The sequence below is a fragment of the Ostrea edulis genome, chromosome 5, assembly GCF_947568905.1.
Source record: "Ostrea edulis chromosome 5, xbOstEdul1.1, whole genome shotgun sequence".
Classification (NCBI taxonomy): domain Eukaryota; kingdom Metazoa; phylum Mollusca; class Bivalvia; order Ostreida; family Ostreidae; genus Ostrea; species Ostrea edulis.
In genome coordinates, this window is record NC_079168.1 from 53,256,410 (window position 1) to 53,282,395 (window position 25,986).

The 25,986-nt window shown below is 33.8% G+C and overlaps 3 protein-coding genes and 1 long non-coding RNA gene across 8 annotated transcripts in view; 1 reads left to right on the forward strand and 3 right to left on the reverse strand.

Moving 5' to 3' along the window:
• The window catches only part of LOC125649700 (alpha-(1,6)-fucosyltransferase-like), a 33,662-nt gene extending 21,196 nt beyond the window's left edge, over positions 1 to 12,466 (forward strand). For all 3 annotated transcript variants that reach the window (XM_048877408.2, XM_048877407.2, XM_048877409.2), the window contains 4 exons: positions 1,532 to 1,778; positions 2,017 to 2,193; positions 6,216 to 6,366; positions 6,657 to 12,466. In XM_048877408.2, the coding sequence (XP_048733365.1) occupies positions 1,532 to 1,778; positions 2,017 to 2,193; positions 6,216 to 6,366; positions 6,657 to 6,980 (899 nt within the window). In that variant the 3' untranslated portion in view covers positions 6,981 to 12,466. The remainder of the gene's footprint in view (positions 1 to 1,531; positions 1,779 to 2,016; positions 2,194 to 6,215; positions 6,367 to 6,656) is intronic.
• LOC130054573 (uncharacterized) lies at positions 1,874 to 5,240 on the reverse strand. Its single transcript, XR_008802879.1, has 2 exons — positions 4,958 to 5,240; positions 1,874 to 2,183 (listed from the first exon to the last, which is right to left on the reverse strand). It is a non-coding gene; the product is annotated as an uncharacterized LOC130054573 (long non-coding RNA).
• A 1,682-nt stretch (positions 12,467 to 14,148) lies between the features above and the next one.
• LOC125649706 (arrestin domain-containing protein 3-like) lies at positions 14,149 to 20,259 on the reverse strand. Its single transcript, XM_048877414.2, has 7 exons — positions 19,933 to 20,259; positions 19,556 to 19,776; positions 18,958 to 19,087; positions 16,657 to 16,796; positions 15,020 to 15,124; positions 14,751 to 14,889; positions 14,149 to 14,485 (listed from the first exon to the last, which is right to left on the reverse strand). The coding sequence occupies exons 1-7, from the start codon at positions 20,180 to 20,182 to the stop codon at positions 14,208 to 14,210; spliced, it is 1,263 nt and encodes a 420-aa protein (XP_048733371.2). The 5' UTR covers positions 20,183 to 20,259; the 3' UTR covers positions 14,149 to 14,207.
• Positions 20,260 to 20,474: 215 nt separating this feature from the next.
• Positions 20,475 to 25,986, reverse strand: part of LOC125649697 (cysteine-rich motor neuron 1 protein-like) — a 48,009-nt gene continuing 42,497 nt past the window's right edge. For all 3 annotated transcript variants that reach the window (XM_048877403.2, XM_056164830.1, XM_048877404.2), the window contains 6 exons: positions 24,668 to 24,895; positions 24,143 to 24,361; positions 23,173 to 23,391; positions 22,891 to 23,079; positions 22,412 to 22,489; positions 20,475 to 22,277 (listed from right to left, as the gene is read on the reverse strand). In XM_048877403.2, coding sequence (XP_048733360.2) covers positions 21,925 to 22,277; positions 22,412 to 22,489; positions 22,891 to 23,079; positions 23,173 to 23,391; positions 24,143 to 24,361; positions 24,668 to 24,895 — 1,286 coding nt within the window. In that variant the 3' untranslated portion in view covers positions 20,475 to 21,924. The remainder of the gene's footprint in view (positions 22,278 to 22,411; positions 22,490 to 22,890; positions 23,080 to 23,172; positions 23,392 to 24,142; positions 24,362 to 24,667; positions 24,896 to 25,986) is intronic.

Here is a 25,986-nt window from a genome sequence, read left to right on the forward strand (position 1 = left end):
GTTGACTGTACTTATGATATACTTTTGGTGTTGACTGTACTAATGTCATGCTTTTGGTGTTGAGTGTACTTATGACATACTTTTGGTGTTGACTGTACTTATGACATACTTTTGGTGTTGACTGTACTTATGACATACTTTTGGTGTTGACTGTACTAATGTCATGCTTTTGATGTTGACTGTACTTATGATATGCTTTTGATGTTGACTGTATTTATGACATGCATTTGGTGTTGACTGTACTTATGACATGCATTTGATGTAGGTATATCCTTTACTTATGACACGCTTTTGATGTTGACTTTACTTATGACATGCTTTTGGTGTTGACTGTACTTATGACATGATTTTGGTGTTGACTGTACTTATGACATGATTTTGGTGTTGACTGTACTAATGACATGATTTTGGTGTTGACTGTACTAATGACATACTTTTGGTGTTGACTGTACTAATGACATACTTTTGGTGTTGACTGTACTTATGACATACTTTTGGTGTTGAGTGTACTTATGACATGCTTTTGGTGTTGACTGTACTTATGACATGCTTTTGGTGTTGACTGTACTTATGACATGATTTTGGTGTTGACTGTACTAATGACATGATTTTGGTGTTGACTGTACTAATGACATACTTTTGGTGTTGACTGTACTAATGACATACTTTTGGTGTTGACTGTACTTATGACATACTTTTGGTGTTGAGTGTACTTATGACATGCTTTTGGTGTTGACTGTACTTATGACATGCTTTTGGTGTTGACTGTACTTATGACATGCATTTGGTGTTGACTGTACTTATGACATGCATTTGATGTAGGTATATCCTTTACTTATGACACGCTTTTGATGTTGACTGTACTTATGACATGCTTTTGGTGTTGACTGTACTTATGACATGCATTTGGTGTTGACTGTACTTATGACATGCATTTGATGTAGGTATATCCTTTACTTATGACACGCTTTTGATGTTGACTGTACTTATGACATGCTTTTGGTGTTGACTGTACTTATGACATGCATTTGGTGTTGACTGTACTTATGACATGCATTTGATGTAGGTATATCCTTTACTTATGACATGCTTTTGATGTTGACTGTACTTATGACATGCTTTTGGTGTTGACTGTACTTATGACATGCATTTGGTGTTGACTGTACTTATGACATGCATTTGATGTAGGTATATCCTTTACTTATGACATGCTTTTGATGTTGACTGTACTTATGACATGCTTTTGATGTTGACTGTACTTATGACATGATTTTGGTGTTGACTGTACTTATGACATGCTTTTGATGTTGACTGTACTAATGACATGCTTTTGGTGTTGACTGTACTAATGACATGCTTTTGATGTTGACTGTACTTATGACATGCTTTTGATGTTGACTGTACCTATGACATGCTTTTGGTGTTGACTGTACTTATGAAATGCTTCTTATATTGACTGGACTAGTACTTCTGATGTGCTTTGAACCTTTTTTTAACTATGTATTGTAAAGTTGAATGATTCTTTTAACAGAACCTAGTAGTCTAGAGCACGTCCAGGTAGTTGAGATGCCAATCATTGATAGTCTCCACCCCCGACCAGATTACCTCCCCTTGTCATTTCCTAAGGATCTGGAGGATCGCCTAATTCGTCTGCACGGTGATCCCACAGTCTGGTGGATAGGACAGTTTGTCAAATATCTCACAAGACCTCAGCCTCAGTTGAAGCAGGAGTTAGAGCGGGCAAAACAGAAACTGGGCTTTGTGGGCCCTATTGTTGGGTAATAAAAATGCAGGAAATCACCTTAATATGGGGTCCTTAGAAAGGACCAGATAAACTCCTACAATTATTTCAAGTATTGTGAATGAATTTGAATTTGTTTCTAGATATTTTACATATTTATTTGAAAGTCAACATTGTCAGTTGTTTTCAATGCAATTCTTTTTTGGAAGTTAAATTAGTTTGAAATTTGTACTGATTGTAAGGCTTTGTCAGTTTCTGTGTTTGTTTCATGATAGAGTACACATTCGTCGTACTGACAAGCTAGCAGCCGAGGCCTCATTCCACTCAGTGGCTGAATACATGACATATGTGGAGGATTTCTTCAGTAAACTGGAGCTGCGAATGCCAGGCGTAGAGCGCAGGGTTTTCCTGGCTTCTGATGATCCTTCAGCTTTACCTGAAGCTAAAAAGAAGTAAGTATCTTGGTTTTCTGTTAACAAGTACCTGCAGAATGGACTGCACACTCATATCATAAATTTTGCTCATGTTAAAAAGTTCGTCCTGAAAATTGCCTCTTCTCAAGATCTTGTAGCTGCCTCAGAATTCAAGGATCATACAGTCTAAATTAGTCGTCTTTATTTAAGGAATAAGTGTCTTGTTTGTTTGTATTATGAGGATATGGAAACAGTGGGTTACTGTTGAACACTGTAATTGGCTTTGAAATCAGTGACTGACAAATCCCACTGCCTGACTTCAGGAACAGGTGCTTTTTAGGGAAAGAAAGTGAACAGGTACTTACCTGTGAACAAGTCAGTCTTGAAAGACTAATGTTTGTATATATTTTTTGACTGATACTACACAAACTTTGCTGACGTATTGAATAACTTGTAGTGAAAATCTGTCTTCAAACGATTGCATTTTATCTGCACTATAGATTTCTAGATATTTTTATATGTTTACATTCAATTTGAATTTTGATTTTTTTTTTAAAGTTTCATTATGATATCCATTTCCTAGAACTCTCCACATTTTTCAGTCAGCAAGGTGTAACAGTATGAAAAGAATGTGGCAGCTGTATTCTTCAATGTAATTTGTTGTATTAGCACTGCAATATCAATGTTATTTTATTGTGTGGCATTGTGATGTCAATGTAGTGATTATTCAGCATATAATACCCATAAGATTTTAAAGTTTTTAATTGATTATCATGTTGGAATGTGAATTTTAGTTTATATTTACATTTCCAATGTTTTTGCCTTTGATATCTTTACCAAATGAAATGATAGCCATTTCCTCATGAATGTGAATGATGTGCATATGAATCTTGATAAATACAGTGCAACTATTTCAATGGCTGAAAATATTCCAGGGTTTGACATTAACTCTTTTGAGCCCTAGACCAATCAGGCTACTTCAAATGATTTTTGCTAGACCTGACCTTACATCCACTAGCCTTGACCAACTTTCCAGAAAAAATCCGATAAATTCTCCATATCTAAATACTTAATTTAAATGACTAACGTTAAGTTTGAACTAAAATGCATTTAATTGTCGCAAAAAAATCTCTAGTCTCGTCATTCAATTTGATGCTTTTACTTTCAAACATATTTTCAGTTTCTTTAATCCATTTAGAATAAAATTATATTTTAATGGAAATTCTTTAATCCATTTAGAATAAAATGACCAATATTTTTTTTTTAAAATTTCGATTTCATAAGCCCTGCTTTGTTACTTCCCAACGTTTTCCTTTTTTCTCTTTCTTGGGACATCTTTTGCTTTCCTTGAGGACAAGAATTCGTATTTGAATATAGACATTTCTGCACATATGTAAACACTGAAAAATTGCTGTTTACGACGTAATTCATTAACTTGATAAACGCTTTCTTATATTCAATTCAAATGAACTGGGTTTTTTTTTTTTAATGAAAATGAATTCAATAATTCTATTTAACCAAAACATAACTTTACACACATTAACACTGTGTAGATGTCGTAGAACATTACTTCCGACCACGACTTATTAGAACTAAAAATGGAGATTATGTCATCATGCAGTTCAAAATTGCTCGCAAACTCTTTACAGTTATTTTTTTTTTGAAGAATAAAATATCTTATGATTTAAAGTTAAGTTTCTTAAATTTGTTTATTTTTTAAACACGACCAGTCGGACTAGTAAATGAACATTTTACCTGACCGGACCTATCATTTAGTAGACTCGGTCGTCCGGACATGCCTTTATAGTGTCAAACCCTGTATTCCAACAGAAATGAAAGTAAAATGTAAATATAAACAATACATTTCATTTTTTTAATGGGTAAATTCCTTAAGTGATATGTCGTGTTCTTAGTTTGTGATGTTGAAATTCCATAGATATCTAGTTTTTGAAAATGCATTCATGATGGTATGAACAGCAGCACTTTTCACCAGCATACTTTTCATGAAGCACTAATGCTATCGCACTTCATGTACTATGATGGCATAAAGTGTTGCAGTTCAGACCCTCATGTATTTTCTAAGCATCCTCATTTTCTACAGGTTGAAGTTTCTTCAAAGCATGGCCTTTGGGGCAGGCATGTTAGGATTCAAAGTTTTACATGAGAATACAGTGAAACTTCTCTAAACCGGCCAGCTGTCGGACCGAAAATAACGGCCGGTTTAGAGGGGTGGCCGGTATACCGATAATTTATCATTTAGAGACGTTTCAGCTCAATTTTTTTTTTTTTTTTTTTAGATATTTCATTGACATAACACAAACCATATAATATGGTGTTCAAGGACTATTATTTCACTATTGGAAATAAAACAAAATAATTTACTAACATGTTTATTTTCAATTTATAGCACTAAAACTATTTAAACATGAATAAACATTTTTACATTGACATGCATAAATAATGGAAAACATTCTGTTTAAATAAAACTGCATTTGATATATGTATAGAAATCTGTAGACTAGCAGCATTTATGTAGAATTTCGGCTTATGTTTTCATAAACAAAACAAACACATAGCCATTTGATTGCTGCAATTAATACACAGAGTAGGCACTGCTCGCTTTGATATGGGGATCTCTGATCAATTATCGGTGGAGATCAAACTAGTCCGCTCGTACCTACAGGTAATTATTACGAGAAATAGTCTTGCTGCAATCATCTAATTTTAACTAAAAATTTATAACGGGATACATAAAGAAAACACAAGAGGTCTATTAATGGCCTATTATTGGAATTCCTCTTACCTATAAAAACTCTGTTTACGTCCATTGCTTATATCGTTAACAAATTTGTTTTGACGTTTTTGAAAAGTACAGTAGTAAATATATAATTTTAATTTTGATGTTTCTTAGGAATTTTAAGTCTATGGAAACCCCCAAAAAATCATTTATCTATTGAAAATTATCATTAACAGTCATGGTTTGTTGTTTATTAACTGCCGCTTATATCCATGGTGCAACAATATGGCGGATTGATTGTATTCATTCAATATGTGCGTATCTGTTTATAACATTTCGTACAGAAATTTGAAAGGGTCCCTTGGATTAGCCAAGCACCAATTAACACCCTGGACAATAGGTAAACTATAGAACTTATAGAGGCCAATTGTGTTTTTCACACCTCCGGTAGATAATTTCCCACCTGGCCAGTAGGTCAGTCATTTTTCACACCTGGCCGATCTTAATCATCCATCTGGCCAAAATTTTCTAGTCTTCAAATAGTGGCCGGTATTATAAGGGTAAATTACACATGTTTGTTAACAATTGTACTTTAAAAAGTGGCCGATGTCCGGTTTTCAGGGGTGGCCGGTTTTGTGAGACTTTCTTTGTAATGAAATGTTAAGGTTTCTGCCGGGACTTTGAAAATCGGCCGATATTCAGGGAGAACCGGTTTTCTGAGGGGCCGGTTTGGAGAAGTTTCACTGTATATAAAATTTGGAAAAGAAAATGTTCATGAGTAGCAGGGCCACATTATATCATGTCAATATGCAGACATGTCCAAGTTGTCTAAATTCAATTTTTCTTCATGGACATTCAGGACTAAAACCAAGGATCAGATTTTACATGATACATGAATATGGGGGATGGGGGTCTTTAAAAATCTTCTTCAAAACAGCAAGGCCATGTTAGTCAGATTGATAGAATCTGACTTTGTTTTGTCTGACTTCAGACTTTCAATGTATTTATTTTTATATTTATGTGGAATTCTTGATATTTTTGCATGGGATAAACAAGAGGCCTATGGGCTACAATAATCACCTTAGTCACCTTGCCCCTGCTGTTCTCTATAGGAAGATGTATATCCCCTTTAATCTCATGACAAATTTTGACCCCTTATTATGACCCCAACCTAGCCCCATGGGGCATTGATTTTGCCAATCTTGAATCCACACAAGATGGGGATGCTTTTAATATCAATATGATCTAGAACATTTTAGCCATTTGAAATTTTGCAATATATCAATGAGTGTTTCTAAGCCTCTGAATTTCATGGTTTCTGCAGTTATCCAGATTACAGTTTCATCAGTGATCCTGCAGCCACTTTGTCAGCGGGACTGAACAGACGCTACTCCGACGAATCACTAAGGGGGGTAATTCTGGACATCCACTTCCTGTCTCTTTGTGACCATTTAGTCTGTACATTTTCATCACAGGTAGGTTATCTAGAATGTTATTGTGAATACACAGGTACAATCAAATTTTCGACTACCAAAGATGTGTGGTTGTGGTTGAAGCATGTATAAATCATTTTAAGTTTTAGCATGTTGTTTGTATTTCAAATTGTGGTAAGAAACTTTGACTGCATTTTGAATTCTGTGATGAACTGTTTGACAAATTCAGTGTTTCCCTACTCAGTTTTTCCTAAACAAGGAATAAGCCAACCTATATCAGTATGTTGGAAACTTTGCCCGATTCATTGTATCTATGTATTTATGAATTTAAGGTCTGTCGAGTGGCTTATGAAATCATGCAGACCATGCATGGGGATGCTTCCCAGAGATTCAAGTCACTGGATGACATTTACTACTTCGGTGGGCAGAATGGACACAGTGTGGAGGCTGTGGAAAAACACGTGAAACGAAGTGACAAAGAAATAGACCTGGAACCCGGGGACTTACTGGGCATCGCAGGAAACCACTGGGACGGGTTTTCTAAAGGCATGAACCACAGAACAGGAAAAACAGGTCTCTTCCCTTCATATAAAACCAAGGAAAAGTACACCATAGTAGAATTGCCAAAATATCCAGAAGTGTCAGAACGGGGATGATGGAGGCTGGAGATGTAGGCTATTAAAAGTTTTATTTATTTTCCTGTTCTCAGGATGTTAGAACTGATTGAAAGTTAATTGGATTTAGTGGTGATTGTTAATACATGATGGATGATTATGTTAAACATGATGGATGATTATGTTTTATATTAGAATTTTTATGCCCCCGAGATCGAAGATCAGGGGGCATATTGTTTTTGTCCTGTCTGTCATTTTGTAATTCTGTCATTCTGTCTGAAACTTTAACCTTACTAATAACTTTTGAACAGTAAGAGATAGAGCTTTGATATTTCACATGAGTATTCCTTGTAACAAGACCTTTCCGTGGGTACCAACAGTTTTGACCCCGTGACCTTGACCTTGGAGTTTGACCTACTTTTTGAAAACTTTAACCATGCTAATAACTTTTGAACAGTAAGAGATAGAGCTTTGATATTTCACATGAGTATTCCTTGTGACAAGACCTTTCCGTGGGTACCAACATTTTTGACCCCTTGACCTTGGAGTTTGACCTACTTTTTAAAAACTTTAACCTTGCTAATAACTTTTGAACAGTAAGAGATAGAGCTTTGATATTCACATGAGTATTCCTTGTTACAAGATCTTTCCGTTGGTATTGAACCTTTTGACCTAGACATTTGACCTACTTTAAATTTTTTTTTACATTGGTCATAACTTCTAAATGGTAAATATTAGAGCTTTCATATTGTACATGAGCATTTCTTTTGACAAGATCTTTCTACTGGTACCAAGATATTTGCCCTTGTGACCTTGGCCATCTTCGGAATTGGCCATTATCGGGGGCATTTGTGTTTCACAAACATATCTTGTTTTCTCAGTGTTTATGAATTTATTGATGTGGGAATGAGAGAAAAAGTTTTCAGTTTTCTGATATTTTGTTTTAAGATATTGTTATATGTTACATTTTCCACAGGTTTGTGGCTAAAAGCACTTCAACACATCTTCACTTCTTTAGTTTTAATGCAATTAAATTCATCATGGTAGGCAGTACAACTCAAATATCCCCAGAAAATACCATCACATGAATTTTATAGTCAAAAATTTAGAAAATGAGATGTATTTCATTGAAAACCACGTCCAAGTTTTCATGGTGTATGTGACAGGAACAGTACCTGATGCTGTAAAATTATTTATCAGTATGTTACCTGTATACAAAAAAAAAAAATTGAGAAGAAATGAATCTAATAGGTTTAATGTTGGTGCTAATTTTTAAAATAATTTCATGCAGTGATTAGCAAAGGGGGTAACAATTGGTCACCTTGTTCATTGGTTATATTTCACCACTTGATTACATTCCATTCTGCTCATCTATTCATTTGTTTGGCTTAGTGTTGTTGATAAATGTAAAATGTAGCAATGATTTCATCGCTTTAAGTAATATTAAAGCATGCATTATGTATTTTCTGTTGAAAATGATGTTATGTACCAAAGGCACTGTAGAATGCCAAATGCAGGTTTACCACAAATGTTAACATTCATCAGCCCGACAGAAATTCTTCATATGTTTACATATCATTAACTTTTAATCATTGTTATAATTGAAAAAAATGCATTCTTGCAAATTGAAAATTTTGTAACTACATTTTGTTTGGTATGTGACGAGAATGCCCTGAGAATGTAAAACATCCACATGTAATCTACAGGTAACCTTTCTATAAGGAGAGCTCTCCCTGTTTTCAACAGCAGAATTTGGTGACTTTTATAGACATCTATTCAAAATGTCAGCAAAATATGTAACTTTTTACATTTTTCAACTGTGGAGTAGAATGATCCTTTGGTTGATGTGATTACATGTGGATAATGTTTTTGTTTATCATATGAAGTGTGATAACAGTAGCTAACTGCCAATGATTCCTAGAAAAAGAAATCCAAATTCCTGCTTTGTTTCTTTGTTAGTAATTTACACATTTTGGTGCTTTAAACATTTGTTTGATGTTTTTTGTGTTCTTTTAGTAATAGTTTGTTCATTTGGATGTGATTTTAGTTTTCCTTAATGTTAGTTGGGTATAGACCTTCCAAAAGACTCCTTGTTTTAGTAGGCCTTTCTCTGGACACATCTAACACAGGTTTTTTTTTTGCACCTCTTTTAAAGAATTTTTCTATGAAAAAGGGAAACTAATAAGTGTTTAACAGGTGTATTCTGAATATTGTGCAACATAGAAATTCTCAATCTGCACGTAGATTTTAAATCCACCTCCTGTAAAATAAGGTATTTTGGGATGATGTGAGAGAAGATATAGGTGTCAACCTTTATTGTTGTTACTTTCACTGTACATGGAGGAAGGAATAATACAACACATCATGAAATCAATGACACCCCCCCCCCCCCCCCCCCTGAAAATTAGTGATTTTAGAGGACATTTATTATAAAATATGAGTTGCATGTATTTTGGATGTTGTGAAACCATATACATTTTAAAATATCAAATATTTTGTTATGGGCATGTCTTGATTCGGCGTGTTTCATTGAAATTTTATCTTTATTTAGAAAAATTTTATTAATTTCAGAGTATTTACTTTTTAATTTGTCCTGTTTTTCATTTACTCAAATTTTCTTTTTTTTTTTACTGTATACTTTATTAAACTGTACAAATAGTTTAGAATGGTTTGTTTTAGACAAAAACTGTTTGTCAATAAAAGTTTATGCCTATTTATGTATTTCCCACCGCTTATCTGTATAAAGACGGAAAAAAAATGTGGTTCCTATTACATGTACATGCTTTTTAGAAACAGGGAAGGCAGGTCGAAGTGGTTTTTTTTTTTTGGAGGAAGTATTAAAGAGGTCTGTAACTCCAATGGATATGTGGTGATGGTAACTGAACTACATGCATGATATATGATAATATTGTGTAAATGTACTGAAAACTACGATGCTGTCCATACTTTTTGACATCGTAAATATCAATTTTTGAGGGGGTAACCAAAGGGTAGATAAAATAATTGTATCCAAATCCCATGCATTAAAAAATTAGGATCAGGGATCGAAAAATGGGGCAGGTTGAGAAAACTAAACCATGCAATAATTTTTTTGCACCCAATGCCTGATAAATTTATTGAAATGTGGTATGCGCAGTAGTACATTTTTTGTTCTGGGAAAGCAGTTTTGTTAATAGATGTTACTAACCCATCATTCTGACAATATTTTATTGGCAAAAAGTAATGGTGTAGTCTTGTATCTCCAATGAGATAACAATATCACCAAGAATACTAGACATTTGTAAGTCTTGTCATTATCCCAAAATCTAAACACGTGTAGGAAAATAATAATGCATTTTTACAAAAGTAAATCTTATTATCATTATCTTAATTGTTTTGGTTATTTAGAAGATATATTATTAGTATATTGTTTGTTTCTGATTTATGAAGGAGGTGAAGTTCCAATTGTGAGCATAAAATTTAACGTGTGTTTGCATTGTGCATGCTTTCTGAACGCGACGTCTAGATAAGTTGTTCTAATTTGAAGAAAAAAATATGTCTTCATAAATGTTTAAATGAAAATTTCTGACATTTTATCTCTTTTGTGAGCAAACATGGAGTGTCATGGAAATTAACCTGCTTGTTTTTTAAACGACTGTAAATTCAATTGAGTTCAAGCTTTATATACATGTATATATATATGATATACGGGTGATGGGGATGTAACATTTTATGTGGTGGCTCCAAGGGGTGTGGAGTCAAAAAACAGTCACCCCCAGTAGCACAATGTTCACAAATACAATTTTTTGAACTATCACTTTATAGAATTGACAATCAGTCATTTCCACGTGCTTTGGTATACTTTGTTAAACTTAAGTTTATTTCAAGTGGATTTGAGCATTAGGTATGTGCAAGTTTTCTTAAGTTATTTTTCTTAAATGAAGAAAGACATATTTTTATACCCCCAATATGTATCGATAAACCCAATGCTGTTGCAGTGTATTTCATTTCATAAATGTACCAACCTTTCAGCTCAACATAAAAACCTATAAATTGATGAAATACAAATATATATAATAGATATAACAAATATATATAATAGATGGTTGTTTGTCTTCTTGAGATATAAAACAATGTAAGTATTATAGTCATAAATCAACTTAGCTGATTATGCAAATTAATCTGTGCTTCCATTAACTTTATAACCCCAAAACACAAACAACCTAGATATATAGCTTAGTTACTTGTACCAGAATTGCCACGTCTGTCTGTAGATGCAACATGATAGACAGTGTTTAGGTCTGTTCCTAGCTATCACAAGTGTGGTACAAAAACCAATCTTGATGGGAAGGGTTCATCTAAAGCATGTTTGGAATGGTGTATCTGACCCCCATTCAATGCTGCAGTGACTATAACCAGGTCTGTGATAGGTCTGGTATTGTAGTATATACCTACTGAGGCTCGGGTCTGATGCATGCAACACGTGATCAGGTTATAATAACTGTGCCTCTATTTTGAACTTGCCTGCCCAGTAGGACAGTTCTTAGTTTTCACATGAGTTTTAATATGAGTATCTTTATTTCCTTGCAAAGTCAAAGTGCCATGTGAAATTTTGTTTGCTTTGTAAAGTTGTATGGTTTTGATGTTGAAATTGTACATGACATGTAATTTACAAATAAACATTTTTGAATGGGAGTTATAATAATGTAAACATTTTATAAGGTACATCTTGCATGGTTAAATTAATCGGCTGGAATTTGTTTTTATAAAACTTATGCAAATTCACTGTTTGTGACACTTTTTCTGTGGTATTCGTGGTCACATGATTTTATTTGCTTTGATTGGGTTGACAGAGAAATTCATTCAGATAATTTGAATTCAACCATCCAATGCAAGTCAACGTTTTAGTTGAAGTCAATAACCAAAAAAAAAAAAAAAAGGATTGGTTTCTTCTACATCAACTCAGTGGGCTAAATTAAATATTGTTTGTTTCTTCTTTGCAACCTATCATTTTAACCTTTGGGTGGGTAGGTAAGAAAATTATTTGATTTAGACCAAAAATATTGATATTCAACAAACAAATCTCTTGTATCAAGTTTTTAGAATAGATCATACCACTAAAATTTGAGTGAGGTATTAATGAAAAACGGGCTGGAAAGTTGGGGTTTTTTTTAATTAAAGATAATGTCTTCTTGAGAAATAATAGTATTAACCATATAAAAAAAAATGAGTGGGGGAATTTTGCCTGGGTTGGCCAAAAAAGATGATTTAAGTTGAAACCTTACATCATGGGATAGTCAAACTAGAGTATTAATTGCATATTCTGACAAAATGATTTTTTTTTTAAAAATATGTATACAGTATAATAGATACTGAAAGGGGTTATATGAAATTGTTAACTGTTTTGATGCAAAATTTTAAGAATTTCCAAAATTTTAAAATGTTTGTCTTGAAATCTACAATTCCTGATGTACCATTCAAATTTCAGAATACAGCTTTACTTGTTTGATAATCAAATCTCATCACAAATAAATATAAATCGTGATTATGATGTTGGTTCATGGTTTTTATTTCAAAAGATCATCAAAGAACTGGCATATTATCTTTATAATTAATGTAAATCTATTATGTTGGAGAATTATCATTTTGCAACGAGTTGCTCAATATAGAAATGAGGTGATCATCAATAATTTTGATAACAATGATAATGAGCATGAACAGTTGGAATTACACCCAAGTGCTGATTAAGTAAGATTGCAGACATATGTCTGGCAGTATAGAAGCTATTAACAGTTGAATTGCTCCTTGCTGATTAAAGTTGTATGATCTGAATTTTGACAAACTTTTCCACCTTGTGAAAATGCTGATAAATCATCACATGTACGAGGCTTTACAACATGCCATGCATTATTTCGCCTGTTTTAACCAGAATTATTTGATTTTAATCAGTGTTTACGAACAACTGTCACTCGACCATTTCTAATGCAGGAATCAATTGACAGTCACGTGTCCAGTTAAGACCTTCAAAGGTCAGAGATCATCGGTGTGTAAAGCTGTGTATTTTATTACTGTGCTGTAAGTTTAAGAGAAATAAAAATACCAAATACCTCTTAATTCGTAATTCATTTCTACGCGCTTTCAGCCTTAAAGTTAGACAGTTGTATCTGAGTTATATACATCATGCTGGGATTCCCCTGATGCATGTGGAGCTATTTATAGAAGCCTAGCTAACAGAATTTATGCGTACCTGCTACATTAATTAATTTACTTTTTAAATAATCTTCTCGCTGTTTTCTTTTACATGCAAATGTTTTCAAGCATGTAATAAAGGAAAAGTAAATAACTTTAAAATCTAATTAATCTACCTTAAAGTAATTCTGTACAAAAATAATACATGAACGTCGGATCATACAGCTTTAAGTAAGACTGCGGACATACACTTGTAAGTCTGACAATTAGAAGTCATTAACAGTTGCTAGCTGCAATTGTATATGAATCTTTTCCTCAGAACAAAATTGTTGTTCATTTTCAACTATTCCTCCATAATTAATGACCATTTTCAACCTTTCCAAGTTTAATACCGTCCTGGATTCGGAACCTCTACTCAAAGGATCATGAAATTGACAGGTAGAGGCCTTCCTGCTCTACATGACACACAGGCCAATAGGTCACCTGAGTGACTCGTGTAACCTATCGTCTTTAAGAATCTTCTTTTTGAGATCCGAAAGGGCATTTATTATCAATTTAATATGCAGACATCCTTTGTATATATTATAGATTCAGGGTTTTAAAACTATGAACCCTCATAGAACAACCAGGACTATACCACGTACATTACTGTTAAGTTTTTAATAAATCACAGATGAAGATTTTCTCATGAACCACAAGGATACAGTCTATCGAGTTACTAATTGCAAGCTTCCCTTCGTAATGTGTATTCAGTTTTGTACACAGCAGATAGGACCAGGACAGAGCTACAAAGTTTAAGGCATATGTATTCCAAATTACGAGCATTTTTGCTTGAGCAAGGTAACTTCGGTAAGTGTTATGACTCATACGCCTCTACTTTGATATAGTCATGACTGGTATAAACATCACGAATTTTTGAAACCAGAAAAAATTGTGGAACCTGGGAAAACCTCCAGTATGATGGATAGAGAGATGGAGAACACACTGACAGATGTCATGTCTGTTTTACAAAGCAACGGGAACTTGGTGAATGACCAAGAGGTGACACTATAAGCAGTGTTTATTTAAATTCTACATTACTACAGTTTTTACATATAAAATTCATGACTTTTCCTTGGCGGGACAGGAAACCGCTCCCTGTTTTCCCTCTGACTCTGGCAAGGGTGGAGCTGTGGGCCTTGGTCTATCCCCTTGAGCTGTCTTCGTGTCAGTGGAGAGCCGTGGTGGTGCGGCTGCTGCATTCGGTTTGTATTCCACCACATACGCATTTAATGGAGTGTAAGTGATGTCGGGGAAATCCAAAGACTTACTGCTGTACTGAAAGCGAGATGAAGATTTTCTCTGGGTTGTGTAGGTTATACTGTTTGATAAATCTGTCACTGGAAATAAAGTAGGAAAAAGATTTTTTGGACGTCCATCCTTGACAGCTTTCAGTTATCAACAGGATTACAAGTACTAAAATGCACATTTTGTGATCTCAAAAATCATTAAATTAATACTTTGTCATCAATTTTTTTTTTTTACACGTCATCAATAATAATTGAAATGTCAAACATCATTGATAAAAAAAAACAAAAAAACAAAAAAAATTCACAATTGCTTTACAATCTCGTAATCATAAATTGTTTAAAGTGATACATGTACCTGGGATATTTAATGAATCATAGCTTGGTGGATTTTGCTGAGCCTGGCTCTTTTTGTAATTTTGAGGAATAGTTCCAATTGTGATTGGTAATGTTAGTTTGATGTCCTCCCCATTGTAAAATGGAAGTGGTACTTTCACCTACATTTATGCAAGAAAACAAAAAGAAAAATCACTGTAAAAAATGATGATATAGTCCTCATAATATTTATCCTCAAAGTTCATCAAATTGATACTGTGGATAATTACTCGGTTCTGTGCAGACTGTTACCTGAATATAGTATGTACATTTGATACAGTAGCATGACCTTAGAGCACTTGTTGGGGGTACAACATCTATCACTATCTTCTGCTTCATCCATTTCTGTTGCTTCCCCTGCAGAATTCAAATAAGTAAATTTCAAAAACATTCACTGTGGTTTCATCATTTCCTGTTGAATACTGGGTTTTTTGTGTGTGTGTGGAATGGCAAATTAAAAAATACTGTAACATATGTATCTAATTCAAATTGAAGATATCTTCAAATGAATTATCATATGCAACAATTAACTAAAGGTATCTTCACATGATCTAAAGATATATCTTATAATTCAATAATTGCATTCATGAATACAATTAAACATATAATTGTTAATTCAAATGAATGATATCAGTAATTCTAGTGATGTATGCAATAATTGAACTAAATCATCATTAAATGAATTATGTACAGTAATATAAGTTTGAAAAGAGTTGTTAGTGGAGAAACTTATACATTTCCAAACTCAACTCAAACTCATATACAATGTATATATTTTCAAAAATGAAATTTATTTCTTAATATTAATGAATTGGGAAGATCAATAAATAATTTAGAACGGGCTGTAAATGAATTACTAAGAACAATAATTCCACTAAATTATTGAGCACAATGGAATCAAGGAATTATATCATTGAATGAATTATGTGCAAAACAATGAAAATAATGTGTGCATTAGTTCATTTAATGGTACTATCAAATGAATTATTGCACACAATGATTCATTAATGCACTCGGTGATTCATTTTATGTGTGCAATAATTCATTTAATGCATGTACACATTAATTCATTCAATGTACACATCATTCAATCATTGAGCACAATGATTCATTTGAAGGTATTTTCAATATTAATTAGATATCTTAATTTATTTATCTTAGTAAAAGTGAATTTGACATTCCATATTTTCCTGATTGATCCCAGACCATGGAATATCAAGTGCTAAATGACATACAATTTTTGCTCAAAAGGGAAAAACACAGAATAAAGTTGATATGAAATGAAAAAAAATGAATGAAACTACATGCAGTTATAAACTTAGGCATTGCAAAAGCATTATATGATGATCAAAGTGTATCCAGGACATTCAAGAGTTCTAGCTATTTGGAATATTTAAATGTAATGAATGTTGCTGATAGTGAATGAGCATGTAGTTTACTCCGAAAATACAATTTTAGGAATTTGTTCCTTACCAAAACTGTTCAAATAGTACTGGTTCACCGTTTGAATTCACATGGATGGAAATAATTTAATCTTGAAAATGAGGTGATTAATATTCTGCTTAATATCATGGACATAAATTGGTGGTAATTGTTAATCTATACACAGTCTTTGACCAAATTACAAGGAAATGAGCAACTCAAAATTTACACTTCAATTATTAAATACCTTCAAAATGTATGCAACTTTGACCTTGACCCATGACCTTTGAAAGCAGAAACCAATAAGCAACATCTACCCACCTGTCATCTGTGTTGCACAAGTAATACTGAAACCTAGAATGGTACTCGCTTCACACTTTTGTCCAAACATTATACACTATATATATTAATACTAATAAGACCCTCTAAGTCTTCGTGGTGAAGGTTATGTAATAGTTGATACTTGCCTTTTCTAATTTGCTCCCCGTGACACTCCGTATACATTCCTTGACGATTTTTCTTTCACCATTCCCTTTGTATTCCACTTCCTGCATTACTAGAGCTGCAGGTTGCCCGAGGTCTTTTGTGGTTTCATTTATAACATCCACTTTAAAACAAAGGTAATTTTAAGGTGAAATGTACGTGATGACCAGTAATCCATATTTCATATACATTGTATGATATAAATATGATATGGTATATGGTATGATACAGCATGATGTGGTAAATATATATGTGAATGTATAACAAACAATACCATACAATAATAATTAAATTATATCATACATGTATTATTACCACATCATATTTTATAATCATTATAATATGGAAGTTTGATCCAGGTCCAGGTGGGGCCTGATTAACAGCTTTGGAACTGATAAAGTCCAAAAACTCACACCGCAGCCTCATGCATATTACTGCTGCCAGGGGTGAAGCTCTCCCCGACTTTGTTAAGGTCAGCTAATTGTGAGGCCCGCCTCTCTAAAAAATTCAACAGGATATCTCAGGAAGTCCTGAGACAAAATCCCAGGATTTATCAGGATTGTCCTGAAAAGTCCTGCTTTTTTGAAGCTGAGATTAACAAGGAAATGATGGGTCACATTATGCTCTTGTTCTCCAGAACCACCTTTTTCCATACAGAGATGTGATTCATAAGCATAGAAATTGGAATGGTGACTCAACAATAGCTCCAAGACTTGCCATGTTACACAATTATATACAATTGACACAACATGTCCCAGAGTGCTTGCAGATAGATTTGACAAATGTATCCAAAAAAGTTAAAAAAAAATTCAGTTGAGAAGATTGTACAGATCTGAAGATCTTTATTTTAGGTCTATACTCTCTGGCTCTAGGTCTTTTATTGATTCAAATCATTAGCTTGAATAAGATTTAATCAACACTACAAGTATTTGTGCTATGTATAACTAAATTTTTATCAGAGGACATAATGCATTTAAGATTTCAAACAGCTACACTGCACCATGGCTCAAAAACTTTTGCTTATACAGTGTATATCATCTGTATTTCAGATTTAGCCCTATTGCGGACCCACCTTAATGCAAAGGGACCGTGATCTGAGCAAATTTGAATCTACTCTAAATGAGGATGATTGCACATTGTTTTGACAAAGGGACAGTATCAGTTTGAAGGTGGCTTAAGATTTTTTAAAGGTCTTTCCCTATGTACATGTGTTTGAATGCCAGTTGTGGCTAATTTAAGAAGGCCATGCTTTGAACAGACTTGGATGTAATCACTAGATGACAATGTATGCATCTTATATTTTTTTTTTCAAATTCTTTCTTGTTGCTTTTAAAGTAATTTTCTATAGACATTCCTATGTAAAACTTAATCCTCTCTTGGTCCCTGTCCTCACCTTAGGGGCCATAGTTTGAACAAATTTGAATTTTCACTTTTATTTTTTTTTCAAAGAAATTGTAGTCTTGTTCTTGAGAAGATATGCCTAAATTTCTGACATCTATTCCTACATTTAAATTTGAACGTCTTTGGTAGCCTCACCCTGAACCCAGAGGGGCCATGATTTGTTCAAACTTACATCTAAACCATATAAGGAAGTTCATTATAACAACTTTTTAAAGCTTAATTTGTTGTTTCAGACCATTTGGTTCCTCAAACAATACTTTTGATTATCTTTCAATCCTCTTTTTTTAAAAAACTTATTTTCTTAGTTATCTCCCCTAAGAGAGGATATGACCTTCCTTTGAACAAGCATAGACCCACTTTATACTTATGAGGCAAGTTTTAAATTTTAAATTGGCCCTAGCTAGTTGAGGAGCCAATCTACAAGTCCAAAATATGAAAACCAATTGTATCAAATGTAAATGAATATATATTGCATCGTACTCATAATTTATATGATATCGCTGTAGCCATCCATATCCAGAGTACTTTAAAATGATGATGTCTCATTACAAGAATTCTTGTTATTTTACATGATATTTCTTAGACAATAAATCATTACTCCGACTTTGACATCTGTATAGTAAGTGTCTTATATGCATTTTTATGACAGGTGTCTTACGAGTGAGTTTTTATTACGTGTCTTACGAGCGAGTTTTTATGACAGGTGTCTTACATGCGAGTCTATGTGATGGGTGTCTTTTATGTGAATCTATATGATGGTTGTCTTACATGTGAGTCAATATGATGGGTGTCTTACATGTGAGTCTATGTGATGGGTGTCTTACATGCATGTAAGTCTATATTATAGGTGTCTTATATGCGAGTCTAAATGATGGGTGTCTTACATGTGAGCAGCGCACACTCCCCGGGGCAGTATCCAGAACGCTCTATACTGGCTGTAATCTTGACCACACCGGCATCACCAATCCCAAAGGCTTTTGAAAGTTTTCTTTCTTGACTTCGAACAACAGGTTTCTGTTTGAAATCGATGTAGTGTGTTATAATCTGTTCCTTTTTTCACTCAGTGATATGCTTCTTAAAAATCATAAAATACACCCATTTAAGGAGGAATACTACATCATCATAATGGCTGACTTCCTCTTAAAATATGGATGAAAATATAAATTGTCTATTCCTTTTCGATTTAAATGCCTTGCTAAGTAGGTTAGCGTGTCGACTGCTGAAATGTAGATCATGTGTTCGAGTCCAGCAGGGTTTTAAATTTCTTTTCAGATTACTGTCTCATAAAATTGCATTTTTTTTTTTTTTACTAATTAAAGTAAATTTGAAAGTTTTCAATTTCAAAATATTGTTATCCTCCATTTTTCATCCACATCAAGTTTCACTGGTATAGCATTCTTCTTTTAATTTGTGAGAAAACAAGGAAGTGCTCTTTCAGAATGGACGTAAATTAAAATTTGTAGTTTTTTGTTGAAAACTTACTGCATAGAGAGGAATGTCAATATCCACTTTAGCCAAGTATGTAAAACACACATGTTTGACTATGTTAAAATGAGGCATTGGAAGTCCAATTTCAATTCTTATAAACCATCTTGTTGCACCATGGGTACCTTCGAAGGAAGAGTGCACCTTGTCATTTGGAATCACACAGTTGAAAGGGTATTTGTAATTGCCTGGCAGTAGTTCCAGACATGGTCCATTACCTAGAATGGTTTGCAAATATCCAAAGACAGAGAAGGGTGCAACTTGACAGCAGCAATATCCAAAACTCAAATTTACAAATCATGAACATAATAATTTACTCTAATTCTATATATAGTGGTTGGTTCAGAAAACACAAAGAGAAATAATTTCTTTACCTTTGGAAAAATGTGAAGTTACTTGTTTTGTATACAACTCATGGGCCTTAAACTTGTCATCTTCAAAATCCTTCCTAGAAGCATTAGATTCTCTCCACTCCACATATGTTGCACCGATCATATGAGTGGTGATGAAGTTCACCTTTACTGCTGAGCTTACACTAACAAACCAGGTGCCCTGGACACGCTCACCCGCAAGGAAGACCTGCTTACCCTTCAAGTCATATGTTACCGAGTCTATTCCAGGCATTTCAATAGGCTATACATGTACTGATGATCGGGTTCCTGTATTTATATGTATGTGGATATTCAAATTGTGAAATCATTGATAAGATATGAAATGTGTAAATCTTAACAATTATTTAATCTATTCAGGTGACTTTGTATCATTAGAGTGATAAGGGACTTCTTATCAACAATATATGTATTCATAGTCACTCATACTGGCTTACTCCAATCATTAAATAATACCCCCCGAGTACCTCCATTCAATACATGTTCTTTATTTCAATATGATTTATCAGTATAAATGACTATGTATCATAATTGTATTTTAATTTTTATTTCATATTTGACAAAACAAATTACAACAGTATACAAATGAATTTTAGAAAAAGAATGTTTTTATCACAATGCACATGAACATTTCCAAATTTCTTGTAATTATATTTTGGATTCAATGTTTTATGACAACATTATATAACAACAAGCAAATATACCATCAACAAATGTTTATTTCATTTACAATAACATTTTTTTTGGTGAAAATGTTGCATTGATCAAAGCCTTATGATAGCTAGAAGCACTTGTTACATGAATAACTGAATAGAAAAAGGGATATCCTTGTCTAACAACTAAATACATTATAAATCAATGCACAACATGTACAAGACATATCAGATCATCTCTATTATAAAGTATTTACAATAATACAAATGGATGCTTTACACAACTTGTTTGAAAGTTTACTTATTATAATGTGCCAAAAAACATTGTACAAATATTGAAAAAAGAAGAAGCTAAAAACAGCTAACAACACAAATCGTGGGGCGTATTTTTTTAAAAATCCCCTTTACTTAATTTTGCAACATTTTTTTCAATACTGCCTGTATATGTCACAACCTATGAATTTGCCCTTCAATAATACATGCAAATATTTTGATAATTACAAAAATTCAAAAATATGCCCATATACTGCATCAGTGAAGTACAAAATCCTGTGAGTAAAAATAACATCATTGATCACGACAATATGAATGTAAACAAGTGACATTTTATCATATAAAAATATCATTTCATTATCAACTACATGATACCATACAAAACATTATGCAGCTCAGTGAAATAAACAGCATTATGCAAACTGAAAAATGAAAGTGATTGGTGAAAAGAAAATGAAAACTGCTTGGCAGTTATGTCATAATTCATTGTATGAAATTTTTCTTTATCCACACACAATAATCCTATCTAGATGTCAAATTCAGCTACCGGTAATGAATACCCCAACAATAGCACATTTTCCATATCTTCAATACAATGAAATATGGATAAAACGAAATCAAAAATAAATAGATGAAAGGTCTTGCTTTGCAAGTACATTTAATGGATTTGATGGATCTACATTATACTAGTTGCAATTTATGAACAGTAAAAATCTGAACACTACAGTGTTGAATATATACATTATGTGGAGCACATTTGAACCTATCTTGTAAGTCATCAATTTTCTTATTTCATAAATTCATTTTTTTTTAAATCCACACAAGGAAAGCAACCTATAACCCTCTAATACCCATGAAAACTTTGCGCTAATTTTCCAAATCAAGAAAAAACCATTATGCCCAAAATAGCACTACCCAAAGAGTACAAAATGATAGTGGAATACAAGCAATTCACAAATTTTGATGAATAAAATCTTTTATACAACAGATATGCAAGTGTGTATGTCCTTTATACTTTCACAATTTGTCTGCTTTTGATTTCCTCCCGTTATCAGTAAATTCCATCATCAAACTTGACACAGTTTGTCTTATCAAATGCTTTACTAAGCAAATTGACATGTTTTTCCTCATCACTTAACTTCGGAACTGGCAACAAATCAGCATTCCACCGTTGCTGGGAATTCTTCACTGGTTTTTCAGAGGTCTCGTAACCTAACAGTTTTACTTGCACGGGTTGTATGTTTTCAATGTCTGCTCCTTTCGGGGAATATTTCTTGCTCTCTGATCGCCGTTTTGCAAACTTAAACACAAAATATAGCACAAACAGGATTACAAGAAGGATAACCATGGCTGCCAGCACACAGATGATGATGGTAGTAGCATCCCTATCACTCTCTTCTGGACCTAGAAAAACAAAACACTCCATTTTAACATTAAAAAAACAAAAACAAACACTCCATTCTAACATTAAAAAAAAAACAACAAATGGGGATCTTCTCAAAACATAATTTTTGCTTCTTAAGCAACTGTAAAATTACCTCTCTCTGCCTCAACCTTCACAATATCAGAAGGATCAGGTTCTGATAGAGACCGGACTTCCACTGTTGTTGTTTCATCTAAATAAATAGTTACATATCTTTACACAGTCTTAAGAGTTAATCAACTAAAAACTTGGACCAAATCATTTTCAACTTCCTGATGTTTCTCATATTGAGTACAACTATACCACCAGAACAGTGATTCTGAAGTACTTTTTTACTGCTTGAAAAATTCTCAAGCAAATTTTTCGAATTTTATCCATAAGACTTGAAGACTCCCAGTGACCCCATGACCTACTGGTCCTAAATTCAAGTGGAATTACAAATAGAAATTAGCGCACAACTACACATATTTTCATTTAACCAATACAGATATTGTTAATGTTAACATGTTGTACAGAACTACCCTAAAGGTCAAATAAATTGCCCCATGCCCTTGTTGTCGTGGGAGGCAAGCTTGAAATGTAACAGCATCTTACCGACACAAACTGGACAGCACTCTCCTGGCATATTCACCATGTATTTACAGGACATGGTGGGGCAGGGAAGTTCCAGACATGTAACTTTGCCATCAATACAGTAACATTTTGTACAATTGTTCTTTAGCCATTGCTCTCCTAAAGCATATGTTATACCATTGTCTGTACAAATTTTCTGGTGGCTGAAATCTGAAATGTATGAGTTGTCTTTCTTACAGCAGTGAAGAAAACAGGTAATGCAGAGTTTGATGAACAATATACCCCCTTGAAAAGTAACATTACCTAAACAGGTTGGACAACAGCTGCCTTTGCGTAGGACTGACTTGGAGCAGGTGACTGAAGGACAGACCTGGGAGAAACAGTGGACCTGTCCGCTGCTACATGTACAGCTTTGACAGGGATTGGACTTCCATACATCCCCATCATTATATGTGTACCCAGTGTCTGTCCGACAGGTCCGTTTTGATGGAAGATTAGAGATTTGTAAAGACTTGTCCTCTTCTGTAATGATGAAAATTTCTTATTTAGAAAATTTTATTTCCCCCCTCCTAGCCTTCAATACCCAGAATTGTCATTCATTTCTCTCTCATGGTGCACTTTGTATTGAGAAGTAATGAGATGCTTTTTAGGTACTGCTGAATATTTAGTACCAAGAGACTAGGTCTAATGATACAAATTTTTATTGAGAGACTAAGTCTAATGATACATATTTGTATTGAGAGACTAAGTCTAATGTCCTGGAAGCAGGAGGGAAGTGGGTTGTCTGCTCATCTGGTAATCAGTGTAAAATTTAAGTATGGTTCATTAAAGTTCATACATTCTACTAAATATAAAAATTCAATATGAATACTAATAGTTAATAATAATAGTTTTATACAAAATAACTGATTGCCATTTTTGTTAGTTCCCTGTACTTAAAAGAGTACCAGAAAATGGTGAATAATACCCCATCACAAGGTTCATCCAATATTTCCAATGCATTATAAATCTATTAGGTATTTCCAGTGCATTATAAATCTATTAGATATTTCCAATGCATTATAAATCTATTAGATATTTCCAGTGCATTATAAATCTATTAGATATTTCCAATGCATTATAAATCTATTAGATATTTCTACAAAATCTACTTGAGGGCACAGAGAATCCAATGAGTATAGCATACAGTCACATGTGTGATTGCCGTGCACCATAATGAAATTTCTAACAACTCCATTATAAGGACTAATAACATAAAAGTTTGATCCCTGACCTTGACCTTGGCAAACTGGACAACAGGCGTTGTGAAGGATTGTGGGATAGCTACACAGCAGTGGGGGACAGGCATGGGTCTCGCACAAAATGCTTCCATTGTGGCACAAGCATTGGGTACAGTTGTCAAGATGCCACGACTCGCCCTCCACAAAGTAACGCCCATCCAATGACTCGCACATCTCTCTGGTGCCTTTGGACTTGGGTAAAATTACATTTCCTGTAAAACACAGAAGTAACTTGATAAATAAGTTACAAAATACAAAGAACTAGAATGACTAGGAGTAAAAAAAAGTTTTTTTTAAAGATACTTTAAATCTACGAGAAGGGTGAAAGCCACTTTGTAACTGATCCCCGAGCCCTTAATACACTGAATAACAGCTACTTTAATCTCAGGGTTCACAATCTTACTAGATGATCATCTATGCAAAGAAGAATACTGTAGAAATATTTTTCCATTTATACTGAATTACTTGGGACCAACACAAAAATGTATTAGCTCCCAAGAACCATTCCAAGAACTCACCAGGACAAGAGGGGCAGCAGTCTCCCAATCTGAACACCGGGGTACTACAGGAGGGTCGGGGGCAGGATATGAGGGCACACATCTCCTGTCCCCCGTAACAGTAGCAGAGTCGACAGCCATCATGCCAGGAGTCCCCATTCTCGTGGTACTGCCCATCTACTGACAAACAAGACTTCTCTGTGTGTTTCACATCGAAAAGAGAGGGAGTATTCTCATGTCTGCTCTTACCTGGAAAATGTAATGGACATTTAATAAAATGTACATGTAAGTGGGTATTTTTTCTATTAAGATAATTTAGAATACAATCCAATCAAGTACTTCTATTAGCTATTGTAGACTCCGGTACTTTAACCTTGCTGGTGGATTAAATGTACTAAAGGCTGGTTTACACTGGGCTATGTACCAGTAACCCCAACTACCTTAATCCAAAATTTTAATCCAAATTGCAATTCTCAATGAGTTAGCTATTGATCAAAGTGGGTGAAGTTAACCCACTTTATAGAAGTAGCAAAATTAAATTGGAACAAAAACCTGTAGGTAGTAATACTATTTCAATGTATTACTACCAGTGCATAGTTTTAAGAACCTTGTCACATTGATTGAATCAGATGTGCTACTTTCACACTGCACTTGATTTAGGTTATTAACCCACATCATACCTAAAGCAGAGTAACTTAATCCACTTTGGATGTGGGATAAGTTAACAAAATGTGAACAAATTATGAGTTAACCCACCATCATCCAAAGTAACCTCAACTTTGTATAGCACACCAGTTCCAAGTCTTTATGAGATAAGTGTTTCCCACAAGATTCTGCTGGAACCTTAGGTATTCGCTATATGAAGTGAAAATCTCTGGATTTTGTTGTTTGTTTTTTTAAAATTATTTTTCACATCTTCATTATTTTACCAACTGCTGTAATTTTGCCATTTAAGCCTCTCATTCACTTCAGAACACATTAAAATAAATCATAGTAAAGGACCAACCATCCTATAAGCAGCACTGTTGTGTCATGAATAGACAGATTAATTGTGTGGATATTCAATGATATGTTTACATGTACCCTGTTAATGCTCTGCAAATAAACACGATGCCAACCTCTGGCCAAGTTAATTTTCATTAACTTTACACTGTTTTGGCACTTGAATGCTTCCTTTTGATAGCCATTTAGGCAAGGTAGTCAGAAATGAGAAAAATTAATCCCTCATCATGAATGTGCTAATTTTCTATCCTTCCATCATTAACAGAGGCGAAATGATCAAATTCAATGAAAGGTTAATCTCCTTTTGGCACAATGTCGCAGCAAGCGAGTAAATCATG